This window comes from Natrix helvetica (genome assembly GCF_964273705.1).
Source record: "Natrix helvetica genome assembly, chromosome: 2".
Lineage (NCBI taxonomy): Eukaryota > Metazoa > Chordata > Lepidosauria > Squamata > Natricidae > Natrix > Natrix helvetica.
The window spans coordinates 269,135,898-269,153,915 of NC_138552.1; the positions used below are offsets into that span (position 1 = coordinate 269,135,898).

An 18,018-nucleotide genomic window follows, 5' to 3' on the forward strand; every position below is an offset into this window, starting at 1 on the left:
CCAGGCCATGGGAGCGGTGGGCCAGTGTCCATGTGCTGTGCAGGTGTGCTCATACATGACAGCCTGCCATTTGCTCAAGTTGAGCTGCACACGGTCGTGCATGCCAGCCTGTCACTCTCGTGGTCCAATTCTCCTCTCCCTATACTCCCTTCTGCTGGGCCACCAAGTTGCAAGGTTGGGGACTGCTGACCTAGAGGTTACATTTGACTAGTAAAAACATAACATATCCAAATGAAATTTCAGGATTGAACATGATTTAAAGGAACAAGTTTATTGGTTTTTTTAAAAAAAAATGATGTTCCAAATTCCAATAAGTAGGATTTGAACATCATAACATTTCTAACAATCTGAGTGAAAAATGTTTTCTTTAAAAAAATAAAGGCAAAGAATCTCCTAATGTAATATTGTTTGTTTTTCACGAAATGACCAGTTAGTGAAAAGTTGAAATTTCGAAGCTCAGATCTTCCCTCTTGTTCTTGCAGTTTCTGAATCTATGAAGCAAAACACACAGAACCTCCTACACACCATGAAAAGTGTCATGAAAAGCTCTGTTATTTTAGACAACAAATGAAACAACTATTTAGCCATTCTCCAAATAACCTCTTAACTTTATAGCAAACATATGCATTTCTTGACAAACCAATATTGGAAGATTTTCTCCTCATCCCCTCATCCCCAGGATGTGCACACACACACATTTTATTTTATTTTTATTTCTTATCCATTGATTGAAAATGTATTTGTCAATTTTGGCTAGCTGCATTAAGGGTTTCTCCAGATGTTAGCTATTGGTTGTGCAGCTAGAGTGAATCTATAACGAATAAGTTTTGAAGTTGATGCCCTCTAGTGTCCATGTGGCATAAAACAAGGGACTGATCTGTTTAAGAAAAAGCTGTAAACTGCATTCCTGTAAGAAAAGTAGTAACAAGATAAAATCACTGGATAGGAAAGTCTTAAGCATCTCATTCATCTGTGTAGGTGAGTTTACACATGCATACAATAACACACATGCAGTCTTCTGCAGCATACACTGGAAAAGCATCTGAGTGCTCTATTGATGAGATATGAATTATAGTTTGTTCAGAGGGGGGCACTCAATGTATCAGTGCTGCATCATTAACTTACACTATGCCATCTCACCCTTAACCCGTTCATGGGGAATTTGCCCAGCCGTGCTATTCATCTATCCAATTCATTTATCATTTATCCTAGAATTGCTGTTCCTGCTCTCAACATCAATCCTTGGTGCCTTAAAAAAAATCCATAATATAGAAACAGTTCTTGTATTGACCCTCATTATTCTAGGCAAGAAGATGATGAATTGTATTACCATAGTGATGATGAACTGCTGGGTGAGAGAGATACCATCAGCCAAGGGTCTTTGAATGCCAGGTAGGAAGCTCAGCTATGCCTGGGAGTGACTCAAGTGTGGAGTGTTGTGCTGAAGAAAGATTTCTTAGGGGCAAGGTGACCCCCCTCCCCCAAGAAAAGTCCAGTAATCTTATATCCTTTGCAATTTGCATTAAGTATTCATTTAAGCCATTCTCTGGATTTTTATTGTGTAAACCTACGGTAGCCAGAGAATTCTCGTAAATTCCCCTACTGGTTGAAACAGTCCCAACTTGCTTTGTTCTGTATTGCATTTTGGTTGCTTATTATATTGTGAGATGCTCCAGAGTTAATTTGGAGTGGGGCCATGCCTGAACTGAAATCAATCGATCTCAGAAACAAACAAACAAAAAAGCAACTTGCAGTGTGGCTCCAGTTTTCTTTCCTAAATGCATCTCTTTGTTTGTTTATTTATGAGTTTGTCAAACATGTACAAGATAGCAGGTATACACATGAACATGGACATGAATGAAGGAAATGAATACAAATAAACGGGGACAGTAGGACAGGGACAGTAGGCAGGCTGGTGTGCTTATGCACACTCCTGAATGGCTGACTATTTATGAGAACATGGAATAATTGCAGAAATTTCTGGTGTGCTTTTGCTGAGCTTTATGTAAACGTTTCCCAAGAGCATGCATGGTGCAATATGATGTCATAGTAAGTAGATGTGGTGTAATGTAATCTGAATTCCCAGCAGGGAGGGATTGCATTCCAGAAGAGCAAAAACAAAAAACAAAAAAACAGAGAGGTTTAGAGAGTTTGGGGAGAAAAGAGTCAGACCAGCTCCTCTTTAGGAATTCTCAAACTATGTGTTGAATAGTGTAAGCATTTGATTTAGTTTGGCAAGATTTCTGCCTATGGAGAAGGAATAATATAGGAAAATCCTTAGAAGAACCTCAGTGTGTCTTTTCTTGGCTTTTGGAGCCTGACAGTAGGCGAGGCTTGTTCTAGTACCTCTTGATGATATAGATTAGGTAAGTAACTAGTAGTTAGTAATCCACTAGGAAAGAATGATGACAGATTTTATGTGGGTCCACCAAGGACCACTAGGTTTTGGGTGGGGTGAGTTACATGCAAACCAGAACAATATTTGTGCAAGAAGTGAACTGTTCAGTTTGTGTCCAGGCTCAAGCGAAGTACTACCAGGCACGTAACGGAAAGCTTAAGGGCAATGTTAGATATTAGCATATATCGCAGCAAGTCTCCTCTCTGGTCCGCCGCTAACAGGTATCGTTCTGATTGGTCGAGAGGTGTACCCGATCCATATAAAAGGGGAACCCTCCGGCCACAGAGCAAGCTGGATCACTACTACTACTAATAAAGAGCTGTTAAGTCACTACGTGTCCGGAGTCTGTTCTCTCGTTGCCCGAATCTAACATTGGTGACGAAGGTGGGATCGAGAGACAGATAGGACGAAGAGAACTACTTCAGAATCCCAGGATTCGATCCAGCCCAGGAATTCGGCAGTAATTCCGGCAGCCATCTCAGGACACCGCAGCGCGGCAAATTCAACGAACAGAAGATGGCGATGCACACTCCCCCCGCTCCGTTCGACCCGATGAACGACCAATGGGAGGCATACATGATTCGTTTCGAGTGTTTCCTCGAAGCGAACGAATACACGGGGATAACCGATTCCCGAAAGAAGAATATTTTTCTCAGCTACTGTGGGCGAGAAGTTTTCAACACGGCCAGAGACCTCTCCGAGCCTACTCCGATACAAGCGGTATCATGGACAGCGTTGCAACAGACTCTACAGACTCATTATGCGCCGAAACCTTCCCGCCACGTTTGCCGCCAGGAATTCAACACGCGGAACCAGAAGGCGGGAGAATCAATCAACCAATATGTTGCAGCGCTACGTAAAGCAGCGACTCATTGCGAGTTCAGGGATCTGGATGAGCAAATCCTGGCAAGACTTGTTTGTGGGTTAAAGGACATTTCGCTACAAAAAAGACTATTGGCAAATCCAAATTTAACCCTCCAAATAGCACTAAATGAAGCAAGAGCATCGGAGTCAGCGGAAAGATCGTCGGAAACAATACAACGCAGGTTCAACGTAAGCCAGCCAGCACCCAGACATACCAGAGTCCACTACGAGGACACAGATCCAGACTACGAGGATCCCGAGTTCGAGGACAGTCACCTGATGCGGAGCAGTCACATGAGGCCTGGGGGGATTCCGTTTGCTGCCCTGCGCGAGCTGCGGAGGGAATCACCCCCGGTCTACCTGTCGGTTCAGGAAAGTTGTTTGTTCACACTGCAACAAACTTGGGCACATCGCACGAGTGTGCCAGAGCGAAGTCCCTGCCTCCTCACGGCAGCCTCAAATGTACCGCCAACAGAAGCCCAACCCAGGGGCTTGGCGAAATCAAAAAGGGCGCCCAGAGAGAAATCCACAAGTGTTTACCCAGAGAGACAATTCCCAAAGAGCTGAAAGGGCGTATTCCCAGAGAGATTACACGCAAAGAGCTGAGAGAGCGTTCTATCAAGACGCTAAACGAGAGTATTGTCAGGATACTGATGCTGAGATAGAGTTGACCCAGAGAGAGGAATTGCGAACCTATCTCACCACAATAAGTCAGGTCCACACCAAGCGGCCTAAAAAGCTGAAAGTCACAGTCCTCTTGGAAGGCTCTCCTTGCGAGCTGCAAGTTGACACAGGATCGTCCCTGACGATCATTTCATGGGCCTCCATGAAAAAGGCTATCCCTAGCCTCAAAAAGAGCCAACTACGCGCACCAGACATCCTGCTACGAGACTACCAGGGGAACCGAGTCCCCATCGTGGGTCAAGGCACGTTCCAAATTCACTTCAAGGACATCATAGCCCAGCTGCCCGTGACCATCGCCAGCGCACCGTTACAGAACCTTCTAGGACTAGATTGGTTTGAAGCCCTGGGGTTAGAAGTCACCGGGATCAACGCCGTGGAGAACAGCAGTGCTGAACAGATTTTTAAGGAGTTCGAGGATGTGTTCAGCTCCGGTCTTGGTAAGTATGTGGGTAAACCAATTTCATTCAATTTAGACCCCAAAGTGGCGCCAATCCGACTTAAACTGAGACGAGTGCCTTTTGCACTCCGCCCAAAAATAGATAAAGAGATCGATAAGCTAGTTGAGCAAGGAATCCTTGAGCCGGTGGATCACGCGCGCTGGGAAACTCCCATTGTGACCCCAGTTAAACCAGATGGGTCAGTCCGCATCTGCGCGGACTATAAATGCACAATTAATATCGCGCTACAACAAAGCGCATATCCTGTGCCAGTGGTACAACACTTATTGCACTCGTTGGGGCCAGGAAAGATATTTGCTAAATTAGACATGGCACAAGCTTACCAACAGTTGCCCGTGGATAGCGCCACAGCGGAGGCCCAAACTATAGTGACGCACAGAGGAGCATTCAAATGCAACCGGCTACAATTCGGTGTGAGTATTGCTCCAGGTCTGTTCCAGAGCGTCATGGAACGGCTTTTGCAAGGGATACCGGGAGTCGTCCCCTATTTCGACGACATCTTGGTGTCCGCTGCAAACGAGGAGCAACTATTAAAAAGAGTCAGAACTGTTTTGGCCAGAATTAGAGAAAAGGGTCTCCGCCTCAAAAAAGAGAAATGCCAAATTAACGTGCCTAGCGTAGAATTCCTGGGATATAGAATCGATGGTCAGGGAATACACCCCACTTCAAAGAAAATTAAGGCGATCCAGGACGACCCACACCACGAAATCAGACCGAGTTGCAGGCCTTCCTCGGACTACTTAACTTCTACAGCGTTTTTCTGAGACAGAAGGCGACCGTTGCTGAACCATTACATCGACTACTCCAGAGGAACGCAACATGGAGATGGGGACGATCCGAAGCAGCAGCTTTTGCCGCAGTAAAGCGCCTGCTCACCACCGACTCGCTGCTAGTGCAATACAGCCAGACGCTACTGCTGGTATTGACCTGCGACGCATCCCCATTCGGAGTTGGCGCAGTCCTTAGCCACAGGATGCCAAATGGGAACGAAGCACCCATCGCTTTCTACTCCAGGACTCTCTCATCGGCCGAGAGGAATTACAGCCAGATGGACAGGGAAGCGTTAGCTGCTGTACCTGGAGTAAAACGTTTCCACGAATACCTCTACGGCCGTGATTTTGAACTGATTACGGATCATAAACCGCTGTTGGGACTTTTGGCGGGAAACCACCCCACACCAGTCTCCCTTTCTCCACGCATGACCAGGTGGACTGTTTTCCTGGCCGCGTACTCATACAAGCTAATTCATCGACCGGGCTCCACTCTAGGACATGCAGATGCGCTCAGCCGTTGCCCACTTCCGGATCTCTTGCCAGACCCCACTCCCGAGGTACCGGTGTTGTTAATTGACTGTTTGGACTCAGGACCGGTTTCTTCCTGCGACGTTGCCAGATTCTCTGCTAGGGACAATATAATAAAGCAAGTTCAAACCTGGGTTTGGAGGGGGTGGCCGAAGGGGAACGTGGGCCCAGAATTCAAGCTATTTTGGGGGAAACGAGATGAGCTTTCAGTGTTGCAAGGTTGTTTATTGTGGGGGGATCGAGTTGTTATTCCTTATGCGTTACGTAGAAACGTATTAGAAGCGTTACATGTGGGGCATCCGGGGATCGTTAGAATGAAGGCGTTAGCAAGAAGTTACGTTTGGTGGCCCAACATGGACAAAGAAATAGAGGAATGGGTGGCCACTTGTGATCCATGCCAGGAATCGAGACCCGCACCCCCGGAAGCGTCCGCCACGGAATGGGAGAAGCCTAAATCACCCTGGTCGCGAATACACATCGATTTCGCAGGTCCAGTCCAAGGTCAGACTTTCCTTATAGTTATGGACGCATACTCCAAATGGCTAGAAGTAGTCCTAATGACTTCAACCACGGCAGAGGCAGTCATTAAGGTTCTACGGCGACTTTTCGCCACTCATGGCCTGTCCGACCTCCTGGTCTCTGATAATGGGCCCCAATTCACGGCCATGCAATTTGAAACGTACTTAGCAGGTCAGGGAATTCGGCATGCCCTCGTCGCGCCATTCCATCCGGCATCGAACGGACAGGCGGAGAGAATGGTGCGATCCGCAAAAGAGGCCCTCGCTAGGATGGGTCCAGGTGATTGGCAAACACGCATTGACCATTACCTCCTAATTCAGCATATTACCCCCAGCGCAACGACGGGTAGGAGCCCCGCTGAACTACTCATGGGCCGCCGTCTACGGTCTCACCTGGACCGTCTTCACCCAAATTACTCTGCCACATCACCCCCAGACTCGACAAGCAAAATTCGGAAATTTAGCATAGGGGATTCAGTATACGCCCACAACTATGCAGGGGGAACATTGTGGATGCCGGCAAGGGTCATTGGCATCACGGGTCCACGATCATATTTGCTAGAGCTTGAAGATGGACAAAATTGGAAAAGGCACATCGATCAACTACGAGGTCGCCTGGCACACTCAGACCTACGGGCTGACGACGAAAACTATCTGCCAGCACAAAGTCAGCCATCCAAGAACCCCAACACAGAGAATCACGACACCTGCGAGCCCAGGATAGAACAAGAGGTCGAAGGCGAAACCGAACAACGCCAAAGCAACGAAAGCCTGCAGACCCCCGAACGCGAAGCAGAAAAAGCAACCGATCCTGCAACCACTCCAGATCAACCAGAACTGCGGCGTTCCACCCGTGTAAGGCAAACATCAACTTATCTTAAAGACCATGTAACTAACCGGAATGCTCCGTCTAAGAGGGGAGGGGTGTTAGATATTAGCATATATCGCAGCAAGTCTCTTCTCTGGTCCGCCGCTATGGCGGGAAACAGGTATCGTTCTGATTGGTCGAGAGGCGTACCCGATCCATATAAAAGGGGAACCCTCCGGCCACAGAGCAAGCTGGATCACTACTACTACTAATAAAGAGCTGTTAAGTCACTACGTGTCTGGAGTCTGTTCTCTCGTTGCCCGAATCTAACAGGCAACGCAGCCGAAACTGGGAAATCAGAGCAGGGGCTCAGTTCATTCATTGGAGATAACACAGGAAATAAACTTACAGAAGCTAAACAAAGATATAAAGAAAAACACTATTATGTCCCTTCCAAACAAAACATTATATTCCCAGCTTTTGTTTAACCTTTTGCAGATGATGTTTATTTGTTTCTGAAGTCGAAGTCAAATGTCTATATACAATTCTGATTTAAGAACAGACAACCTCACCCTTAGGGTCTCTTTCTCGTCATTCTCCCATGATGAAACTGTTGTTTGTGTACTTAGAGAGATGGTTCAGAAAGGGCAGACTGAACTAACATCTATTCCCCTTGTGGATGGCTGTGGACAGAGTTCCTTGAAACTATGTAAATTCTTAAGGATTCCTCCTCCCACCCCATTCCATTCTTTCCCACCAAATAAACAAGGCTAAAAAAAAATTCTGATAGGTTTTTTTTTAAAATGGAAGTTGGCCATCTTAAGGTCAGGGATGGAACGAATAGAAAGGAGAAACAATAAGAGAGCAAAATTGCACAGATGCCAGGCTTCACTCAAAGGTGGATGGATACAATGCTTCCTAGCTACGAGAATTGTTTTAGAATTCTTGTGTGTTCAAAAGGGCAACTGAGCACATGCCAGGCATGTCTTCCTGCAGAATGACTGCATTCCCATAACAAGGCCCGTTTCAATCTGGTGGCTTCACTTGTGCAATTTCTGACAGCAAAGTCAACTGCAGAGATTCACGTAACAACCTTGGCCACACACACAAAAAAAAAAACCCTCACAAAATCTCATGCAACTCACTTAACCACCTTGCTGAAATCCTACTCTCTCCCTCCCTCCCTCCCTCCCCATCTTTTAATTGTAATTTGTATTTTTATTTGTATCAGAAATATTTATTTTTCTGGTTTTATTACTTTTAATGTTTTAAGACACCAGGAGTCACCTTGTATTGGGGGGGGGGGGGCAATCAAATCAAATCAATAAATAGCAGTCATAAGTCAATGACTTCCTTTTATTCAGCTTTTTAGGACCTTTTTCCAGATAAAAATCCTCTGATAATAGATTGCAGTACACGAATCCCCCCCTCCCAAACCTCACAACAAAACAAGAAACACCAACCCATAAATTCAGAATAACATCAGAATAACATAACATAAGTAATGGTTGAAAGGTAAATGGGTAGCAGATAACATATATAATTATAGCTTAGCTAAAAGTTTAAAGAAATCTCAAATCCAGCAGCCTCACAAACTCACAGACAAGTTGGTTTTGATTAGGGTGGGAACAATCTATGACCAGGTCCCACATTACATTGGATTGTCTTGGACTTGAGCTTGTTTAACTTGTTTACTAAGATTGGTAACTGGAGTTCACATAAGACATTAAACAATAAGTGAGATTTGTACCACATTCAGAGCCACAAAAATCTAACTAAGTTATTATTAACTCATTATTATTAAGTACGTTGTGTGAATGCATCTTCTAATTCTTTAACTGATCGGATAATTGTGTTAATCATGTTTGCAGCTTAACAAGATAAAACCCAACAAAATAACCTGGGCTGAACCGGCACCCACAAGAAGCTTTCTATAGGCAAAGAATGGGTGAAAAATGCTTGCTTTCAAACGCCTAAGCTTAAGTCTACACAATAATTGCCCTTTTACAATATTGGTACTCTGCCATTTTCTCCAAGGAATCCTAGAGGCAATATATTCTTGGGCTAAATGATTTCATAAATGTGAAAAGTTATTATTCAGAGGAATACTCCCCCACCTTGAATACTTCCTGCTTATGGAAAAATAACATATCAAGGGAAGGATTTTATCATGGAATATAGGCATTCATCCATCTCTTCCAATTACTTTCTGTTCTTGTTTGGTGTACAGAATTATTTTTCTGTTGTGCACTATTCAGACAACATCTGTTACAAAAATCTTCTTTCTACTTGCTTAGCCTTATTTTGCCATTGTAATGAGGCCAGTGACAAATGCTGTTCCTAGTGTTTTAATGTGGGACAAGTTAAGAAAAGCTACTGATGGATTCCCCCAGCTTCGTTTCTCCTTCTGTCTCCTTCCATCACGACCTGTAGATGAGACCAAAGCAACCTCATTAGGATACAGCATACAGACATTGTTATTGGATCGTGGTCATGATCATGGCTATGATGTGAATAGGGAAACATGAGAATCAGCCCTTGGTGAATGGTGTAAACTCATCCCTTTGGGCTAACCTATTGTTCAAGAGACAGTGTGAACCCATATCATAATTCAGTAATCAAGTTGAACATATTGCATGAATGCAGCTAAAATATGGTGGGCCTTTTTCATGGGTAAATGACAGCATGTTGGTGTGATGATCCATCTGTCTCAGTGTGGCTCTTTTTCATATGTAAGCAATTAAATATTTTCTTTTTTTTTAACCAAATGAGCAATTTGTTTTAATTGCATGTATTCCGTATAGCTTGGACGAAGATGGAGACGATTGTGAAGGGTAAATATGACATGTGCAGCAATGCATGGAATTTGAAGAAAAGACAACTAGATACGTTTTCTTGACTGTTTATGAAGCAGCTCTCTTTAACAGAAGTCCAGCACTGTACATTTTTCTAATCTTTATCTTCTTGAAAGAACACCCTCAGAAATAAAACAAACAAATCTGTTTTACAGATAATTATAACATGCAAAATAAAAACATTGGGCTGCATGCTGTGCAATCACTTATCTCGTCTCCCATTCCTGTTTTGGAGAGGAGATATAGTTATCGTCACTACCATCCAATAATAACCTAATTTTAATACATTTCTCTTTTAAAGTTGTTCAAGCTGATGGTCATTAGCATTTTAATTATAGAGCTGATGAAGAATAAATTTCCTTTTTCATCCGTTCAAAAAAATCTCCCACCATTTGGCTATTTTGAGTGATCCTTGGTAATAATTTTATGATTAAAGAATATCTACCAGACAGTAATAGGGAAAATGAGCCCAAGTTCCAGTAAGAAGAAAGTAAATGAACTCTATTTGTGAGAGCTCATAGAGAAAATTATTGGAATTTAGAATTCATACTTTAACTGGCTTTGGGAGAGAGGGTTATAATATGAATAATATATTTAATACATTTTATATTGAAACTTAGGTGAAATCAGACACTAAAAAGAATAGTTGAATGTGTGTTTCCCTGACTATAAATGCCATCATCTCAGACCTGGATTTTCAGCTTGTTAAAATATTGTGGTTCTGTATAATAGTTTATTTAATAAAGAATAAAGACATAATGAAGAAATTTAATAAATATCCCTTCACATTTTAATAGGCCTGTAAAACCATTTGTGACTTTACAGGGAGGGCTGTATTCAAGTGTGATGTGGTGGCTCAGTGGCTAAGACGCTGAGCTTATCGATCAGAAAGATCGGCAGTTTGGCAGTTTGAATCCCTAGTGCTGAGTAACGGAGTGAGCTCCCCTTACTTGTCCCAGCTTCTGCCAACCTAGCAGTTCGAAAGCATGTAAAAATGCAAGTAGAAAAATAGGAACCACCTTTGGTGGAAGGTAACAGCGTTCCATGCACCTTCGGCATTTAGTCATGCCGGCCAAATGACCACGGAGACGTCTTCGGACAGTGTTGGCTCTTTGGCTTTGAAACAGAGATGAGCACCATCCCCTAGAGCCAGGAACAACTAGAACATATGTATGAGAGGAATCTTTACTTTAAATATTATCTTTCAGTGGCCCAAATCATCCATTATCTTCTTTGATGATATATCTGGGTAGAACTTTATATTTAAAACTAAAGAAAATATGCACACTTTTTCCATAAACTCCAAAGGAGGTAGAATTTGCTGAACTTCCCTTCGATTAATCTTCTTTCAATAGAAACCTAGGTCGTCATGGGCATAGTTGTGCAGGCAAATCCCCTAACTCCTTGTGTTTAAGTCTGCTTGACATTGGGCTAGGCTTGCAACGGGACCAGCATGTCTTCTATATTAATATTTTGAGATCAACTTTGCTGCCTGACTGCCAATATTCCACTATTAGCTTACCATGTCTGGCCTCTTTTATAGTTTTAGGACAGTAAAATGTCAGCGGCAGGACATGATACCTGATCTATGTTTATTTTTAAAAATTAATAGGTAGGATGTAGCTCTGGAGCATAAAACAATCTGGCCCAATTGAATAATTCATGTTTCCTTTCCTTGGGCAAGTTTATAATGCAGCTGTCACTTGGTACGCATTAGGTGCTTGCCAATCTCTTATCTTCTGAAGCTCTGTCCATGGTGCTGAATTTAATCAAAAATGCCCCATAGGAGGCAAACAAGAGGATAAGCAGAAGACACACAAAATAGCCCCTGACTTAAAATATTTCCTTTTCCAAGGCTTGGGAATCATACCTTGGTTGTTGTTATTCGTGGCTTCTGTGTTCGAGATGGCTGCTTTCAATTTAATACTGATTTTAATATATTTCCTTTTTTGTGTACTTCTATTTGTGCGTGCATGGTGTTTACACCATGAAGTGGTTTGATAAAAATAAAATTATATGTGAAAACCTTCCTTTATTGGCACAGAAACAATCATGAATGGTGAAATTAGCTTATTTCACTCCCACCATTTTCCTAGTTAAAATCGGGAATCTGCCCTCTTTCTCCTATAACTCAAAATAAAGGCAAAAACAAAAAAAATCAGAGCACATAAAGTGATCTGCACAGTTCTCTCCTCCAATTGATCATTCTTGACCCTCTCAGAACTATCTCTGGAAGACATGCTGGTTTATTTTTTGTAATTCAGGGTGCAATTAAACAGTGAAGAGGATTCTGAGCATTTTTAAAATCAATTTACTTTGTTTTCATGCATTGGCAAAAGATTGAAGAACCTCACATTGTCCTTCTAGGCTAAACCCACTTGTAATAAGCCTTGTAGGAATAATGAGTGAATGAAAGGGAAGGGGGAAGTTTAATCCTTCCTTCCTTGTGATTTACATATTTTTATACCACATCCCATGGCACATAGCAAAGATTTTCGCTTTCACTAATTAGGACCCAAAAGGCAAAATTTGAATGGAGGAAAACATCCAGGGAAAATATATTTGCCAGGGATAATCAAGAATTTGCCAGGGATAATAGTAATAGAAAGAAAAGACATCTCCCATCCATTGATTCTCTTCTATGTAGCCTCTTATCTCAGCAATTATTAATTTGGGAGGTAAATGAATGATTACCAAGGCAATGTATAGGCCTGTCCCTTTGTTCTTTTCATTTGGCTTTTTAATTTGCTTAAGCTACCAGAAATAATGAGGAAATGATACACAGATACAATTGTTTATTCTAAGGGTGATAAACATCCTCCTTACTCTTTTAAGTCCTAGTGTGTGATGGATTTGCATCATTGCATGCATGGTTACGATAAGAAAAACATCAATTCAAATCATTAACTTAGGTTATAACCGATCTCGATCAGTTTTCATAAAACCGAATGTATTTTCAACTGTAATAACTATACTATCCAAGGAACATTCTGTGTCTTATATTTATATGGAATTTTCTAGAAGTGCCCATCAGGAAGGGCATTCTTCCAGTGGGAGGTTCTGAGTGGCCATGAAAAGCTCTTTTTCTGCTATTTGTTTTTTCTTATCAATTTGAACAGAATCTGTGGGTTTTCTGTGGGTTTTCTATGATCGTGGAAGTTGGTCCACTATGTTCCCAAATGAATCTTGGCTGAATTGTAGAGAACCCCATTAGGATCCATAATTATAGCTGTGATGGCAAACACATGACACATGTGCCACAGATGGTACACAGAGCCATCTGTGAGGGCACGCGAGCAGTTGCAGCGCACACGCGCACACCGGCCAGCTGATTTTTGCCCTTCAAAGGGCCTCTGGAGGGCCGGGGGAGGCCCTTTTCACCCTTCCCAGGCTTCAAGAAAGCCTCCGAAGCCAGGGGAGGGTGAAAACGGGCCTACTGGAAGTTTGGAAATGGGCTGTTTCCTGCTTTTGGAGTGCCTCTGGAGGACTAGGGCAGGTTGTTTTTGCCCACCCCAGGCTTCAAGAAGGTGGCAGTGTGTGTGCATGTGCGTGCACGCATGCGTGGGGGGGTACACAGGGGGGATTGAATTATGGGTGTGGTCATGCCCTTGCATGCTATCGTACGGATGCACACTTTTGGCACCTGAGCCAAAAAAGGTTAGCCATCACCGAGTTATAGCAAGCAAAAGTGTTTGCCCATTTTGCATGCAAAATGGGCTCATGATTATTGTTGCCAATTTCATTTATCCTAATTGTTTTTTCCCCCTTTTTTTTTCTTCCCTGCCCTGTTCCAGCAAACTGTCAGGATTCCAGAAAAAGAGCCATAATGGGTACAAATCTGTAGCCAGGTATATTAAGAATCAATACGATGCTTTGGAAAGAGGTTTTATTCATGCCAGTCTCAATTTCAGAATTGATCAAAATGTTGCAGGTTTGTTCCTGTGTGCCTAAAACCACAGCAGAGATTAGGGTTTTTTTCTGAACATATCAATACAGGAATAGCCATAAAATTATAAGTAACTCCATATGGGTAACCATACAAGTGCAATAAAAGACTCTGTGATTCTGAAAAGGTAATGATTACACTTCAAGGTCTTATTTTAGAGGCCAGCTTTAGAGCTTTTGAGGATTGCCACCTGGGTCCTGTCCATTGGGCAAGAGGTTGACTGGAATATACCCCCCCTGCCCTTAGTTCACACTGTTGAAGTGTCTATCAAGTGTTTCTGCTATAAAATGTACGCAGGAAGATGTACCTTTGAATCACCAAGGAAGTGGTTCCTGGTAGATAGAAAATAGCCTGTTGCAAATTAACACTTAACTCTCTTGACTTTGATGTCTCCCCCCTCCCCCGGCTTTCTTCTCTGATGCAACAGGGATGACCACAAAAACTCCAGGTACATGTTGGCCCTTCAACTTGCAATTCCTTTCCTTTTTTTAGTATGTGCATTCTCTGTGTGTGCATGCGTGTGTGCTCCTCCTCTGCTCCTCCTCTAATGAGATCTAAAATCGAACGGGCTTTGGAGACAGTCAATTCAATTCAATGCACACCTTTATTGTCAGAGTACAACATGTGTCCAATGAGATTGGCTGAACTTCCCTTCCTGCCCTCCCCCCAACACAATACAACTCACAGTGAAAGACAAAAAAATCCCTAGCTCAGTGAATCCTACTAACAAACACCCAAGTCCTATTGCACCATGTGAACATATTGTACGTCGCTCCGGCCCCACAAGTCATTCGTACTATGTCCTTTTCTTTCAGGAGTCTGACAGATAAAAACTGTTCTTCAGCCTGTTGGTATGGTTGCCTATGCTTCTATATCTCCTTCCAGATGATAAGAGAATAAAGAAAGGCTGACCAGGGTGTGAATCGTCCCTGAGGATTTTCCTCACTTTTCTAAGGCAGCGATCCCTAGCGATGTTATCTAATGATATTAGGGTATCAGTCCACAATGTTTTGTGCTGTGCTCACAACCCTCTGTAGTGTCTTGCTATCTGCAGCTGTCAAGCCAGCACACCACACCGTACTGCAATGAATGCATTTGGAAATTTTCCTGTTTTTCCTTCCCAGCTGAAGGTGTGTTGAGATCTGTTAAGTAATTAAGCTCCCCGTTGGGAGAGCGAGTATGCAGAGAAGCGTAATGAGAGTGATATGGAATAACACGCACAAACCAGCATACAGAGACACTGAATAGTATAAAAATATAGTAGTTTACTATGTAGAAATATAGATGTATTCAGAGTCCGGTTAACAGTCCAAGTCATACACGGTTCAGTAATTCAGTTATCAAAATAGTCAGTCTAGCACACAAAATATAGCAACAGTTGCAAACCACAATATCTCAGTATATACCGATCAGCTTCTAACAAAACAGAGAGCTAACAGCCATTCTGGCTCCTTCTTATAGCTGCTTGAGGTAACAAGCCAATTAACATTTAAAGTAACAGTAACATTTGTAATCATAGCTTATATACATTGCCAAGCCAAGCCTAGGGTTACATCCCTAACAAGATCTACTCTCATTCACAGGGGTAAATTGGAATATATTTCAACGACCCCATTGGTTGCTATCTGAATTTCAATTCTATCGTGAATTTCTGACTATCTTAAGGACCAGCAAGAGCCATTTCTCTGCTTTCTTGAAACCTTGGGTATCCGAAAGCAGAAGACAATATATTTTGTATGATTTGCATGATAGATAGAGCTGAAACAAGCTGTGGATAGAGCTGGAGCCAAAGTGAATTGGGATACCTCTTCTTTCTGTGACACCCCAATTTTCTATCCAGCAACCTTTTTTTTTCATTCTCATGTAATTTCTGATACCCAAGGTTGCAGGGAAGGAAAGAAATAGCTCTTGTCAAAGGCCTGAGTTAATGCCTTGTAATGGATGTTGAAAATAGATGGCCATAGAATTATAAGTGACTGTCCCAGATGAAATGTTTCTAATCCTAACCTTAACCCTTTTTGATATCGAAGTCAGATGTGAATAATTCTCCACATTTTCAATTTTTTAAAATAATATCTATCCTTCTATATGTTTGTTTTTCTCTATCTCCTATGTGTGCATTTGCTGTGGTTTTCCAAGAAAAATGTTTTTTGCAAGCCATAGAAAGAAGTTGGATTATAAAGCTTTGTTTTCAAAAGTTTCATACAGGAAGGTTTTTTTTTGTCCTTGTTGCATTCAAGCAAATTGCTTCTTAATCACTTGATTGTTTCTGAATCGTATTTGTACTTTCAGAGATAAAATTAAAGGAAAAGAGAAAAAACATCACCATTTGCCATTCAGGTAGCTTAATACTTTCTATTCTTTTCTTCTAATAATTCCTAGCTTAAATACCTAATCCTCGGCCACAATGCTATAGTTTCATAGTGATCTCCATAGACCAAGGATTTCATTTTTCAGGTTGATTAATGTCAGTGAGTGATTTGATCGGAAAAAAAGCCAAGCCTTTCAAATCAATCACGTCAGGAAATGTATATGTATGGACTGAGACCAATTAGCAAATGTATTATTGGCTTATAGGCTTTGCAGTTAGTTCAAGGGCCATCCCTATTTGGGACACTTTGTTTACTATGAGACAACATGAAAGTTCTGTTAATGCTCAACAAGGTGGTGGAGACAGTTGCGGTGTACATCTTGAGTTGGGTTGTGCAAAATGTTTCTAATTTGGAACATCTCAGTCTCAAGATGGTCCTTTTTAAATTGGAAACAGATTGTTCTGATCTTAGTGGAAGCGTTCTGACTCTGTTCCCACCATTCTGGATGTATTCTGAGTTTGTGAGATAGCTCTGTTGTGAGTTCAAAACAAATCCTTGTCATTAGAGTTGCTAGTTTTTGAAAGTTTTGTTGTGTTTCAGATTACAATTGGGTGACAATTTTAGAGATATTCAGAAATGCCATAATCAATTGGTGATGAAATGCATGTCCTTGTCTCTACTGTTGAACACCCTTGTTTACAGTTCCTTGCCAATATTTGAAAAAATTGATTACTCTGGCATAGTTAATATTGTTACTAAATTCTTAGAACCTCCATAAGATTTGCACTCTCCCAGTTTATGGGTCAATGAGCTTTCCTCCAAGTTTTCAAAAAGTTGTTTCTGCAACTCCATTTGATGGATAATGAGCTGCCTCAATTTTTCTTCCCCAACCTTCACGTTCTCTAAAGTAGATTCTATACTTGGACAATCTAATAAGTAATGCATACTTCGTGTGTTATACTCATCAAATTCAAAAATCATATTTTTAAAACAAAAAGAAACAAAAACTTCAAAGGTAGCCCACTGTAGAAGCCATTGTGTGGTTAGAATCCCTCTCCAGAATTCATTATTATGACTTCTAGACCAGAATTCATCTTTCATTATCATTTTTGGTATGGAGGCTTCTGTGCTTTTGTTATATCACAGATTATTCAAGCTATTATTCCTATGGGTTCAATGAGATTTACAGTATTTCTAGGGAAGTAGATTAAAAACAAAACTGCAATGTCATATCATTTTCAGGAGCGTAGCAAGAAAATGTATATCGCCATTCTCACCTCAGCATAACTCTCTGGAGAGAGGACTACAGCTTTCAGAGCAGAGCTGCAGAAGTAGACATGATCAAAAACTGGAGGCAACGAGACACCCCCAAATCCCATGTCTTTCCCATGATCTACAGCCATCAGGATTTTCCGAATTCATATCCTGTAGGCTTAGATAGGGACGCAGTGGCTAAGACGCTGAGCTTGTCGATCAGAAAGGTCGGCAGTTCAGTGGTTCAAATCCCTAGTGACACATAACAGAGTGAGCTCCCATTACTTGTCCCAGTTTCTGCCAACCTAGCAGCTCAAAAGCATGTAAAAACGCAAGTAGAAAAATAGGGACGACGTTTGGTGGGCAGGTAACAGCTTTGAGTGCGCCTTCGGTGTTTAGTTATGCTGGCCATAGGACCACGGAGTTGTCTTCGGACAGCGCTGGATCTTCAGCTTAGAAATGGAAATGAGCACCGCTCCCTAGAATTGGGAACAACTAGCACATATAATCATTCTTTTTCCTCAACTTTATCTCCTTTGCTTATTTGGAGAATAATGTGTACATTCCTGAAGAAAGAATGGGATTTAAATGTATATAGCTTGTAGCTGTTCTATTGATAT

General features: G+C 42.1%; 1 protein-coding gene across 1 annotated transcript in view; it reads left to right on the forward strand.

Moving 5' to 3' along the window:
- OTOF (otoferlin) overlaps positions 1-18,018 on the forward strand; it is a gene marked incomplete at its 5' end in the record, with an annotated part of 209,536 nt that overhangs the window by 104,279 nt on the left and 87,239 nt on the right. The window contains 2 exons of the mRNA XM_081944293.1: positions 13,681-13,734; positions 16,125-16,172. Of these exons, the coding sequence (XP_081800419.1) occupies positions 13,681-13,734; positions 16,125-16,172 (102 nt within the window). The remainder of the gene's footprint in view (positions 1-13,680; positions 13,735-16,124; positions 16,173-18,018) is intronic.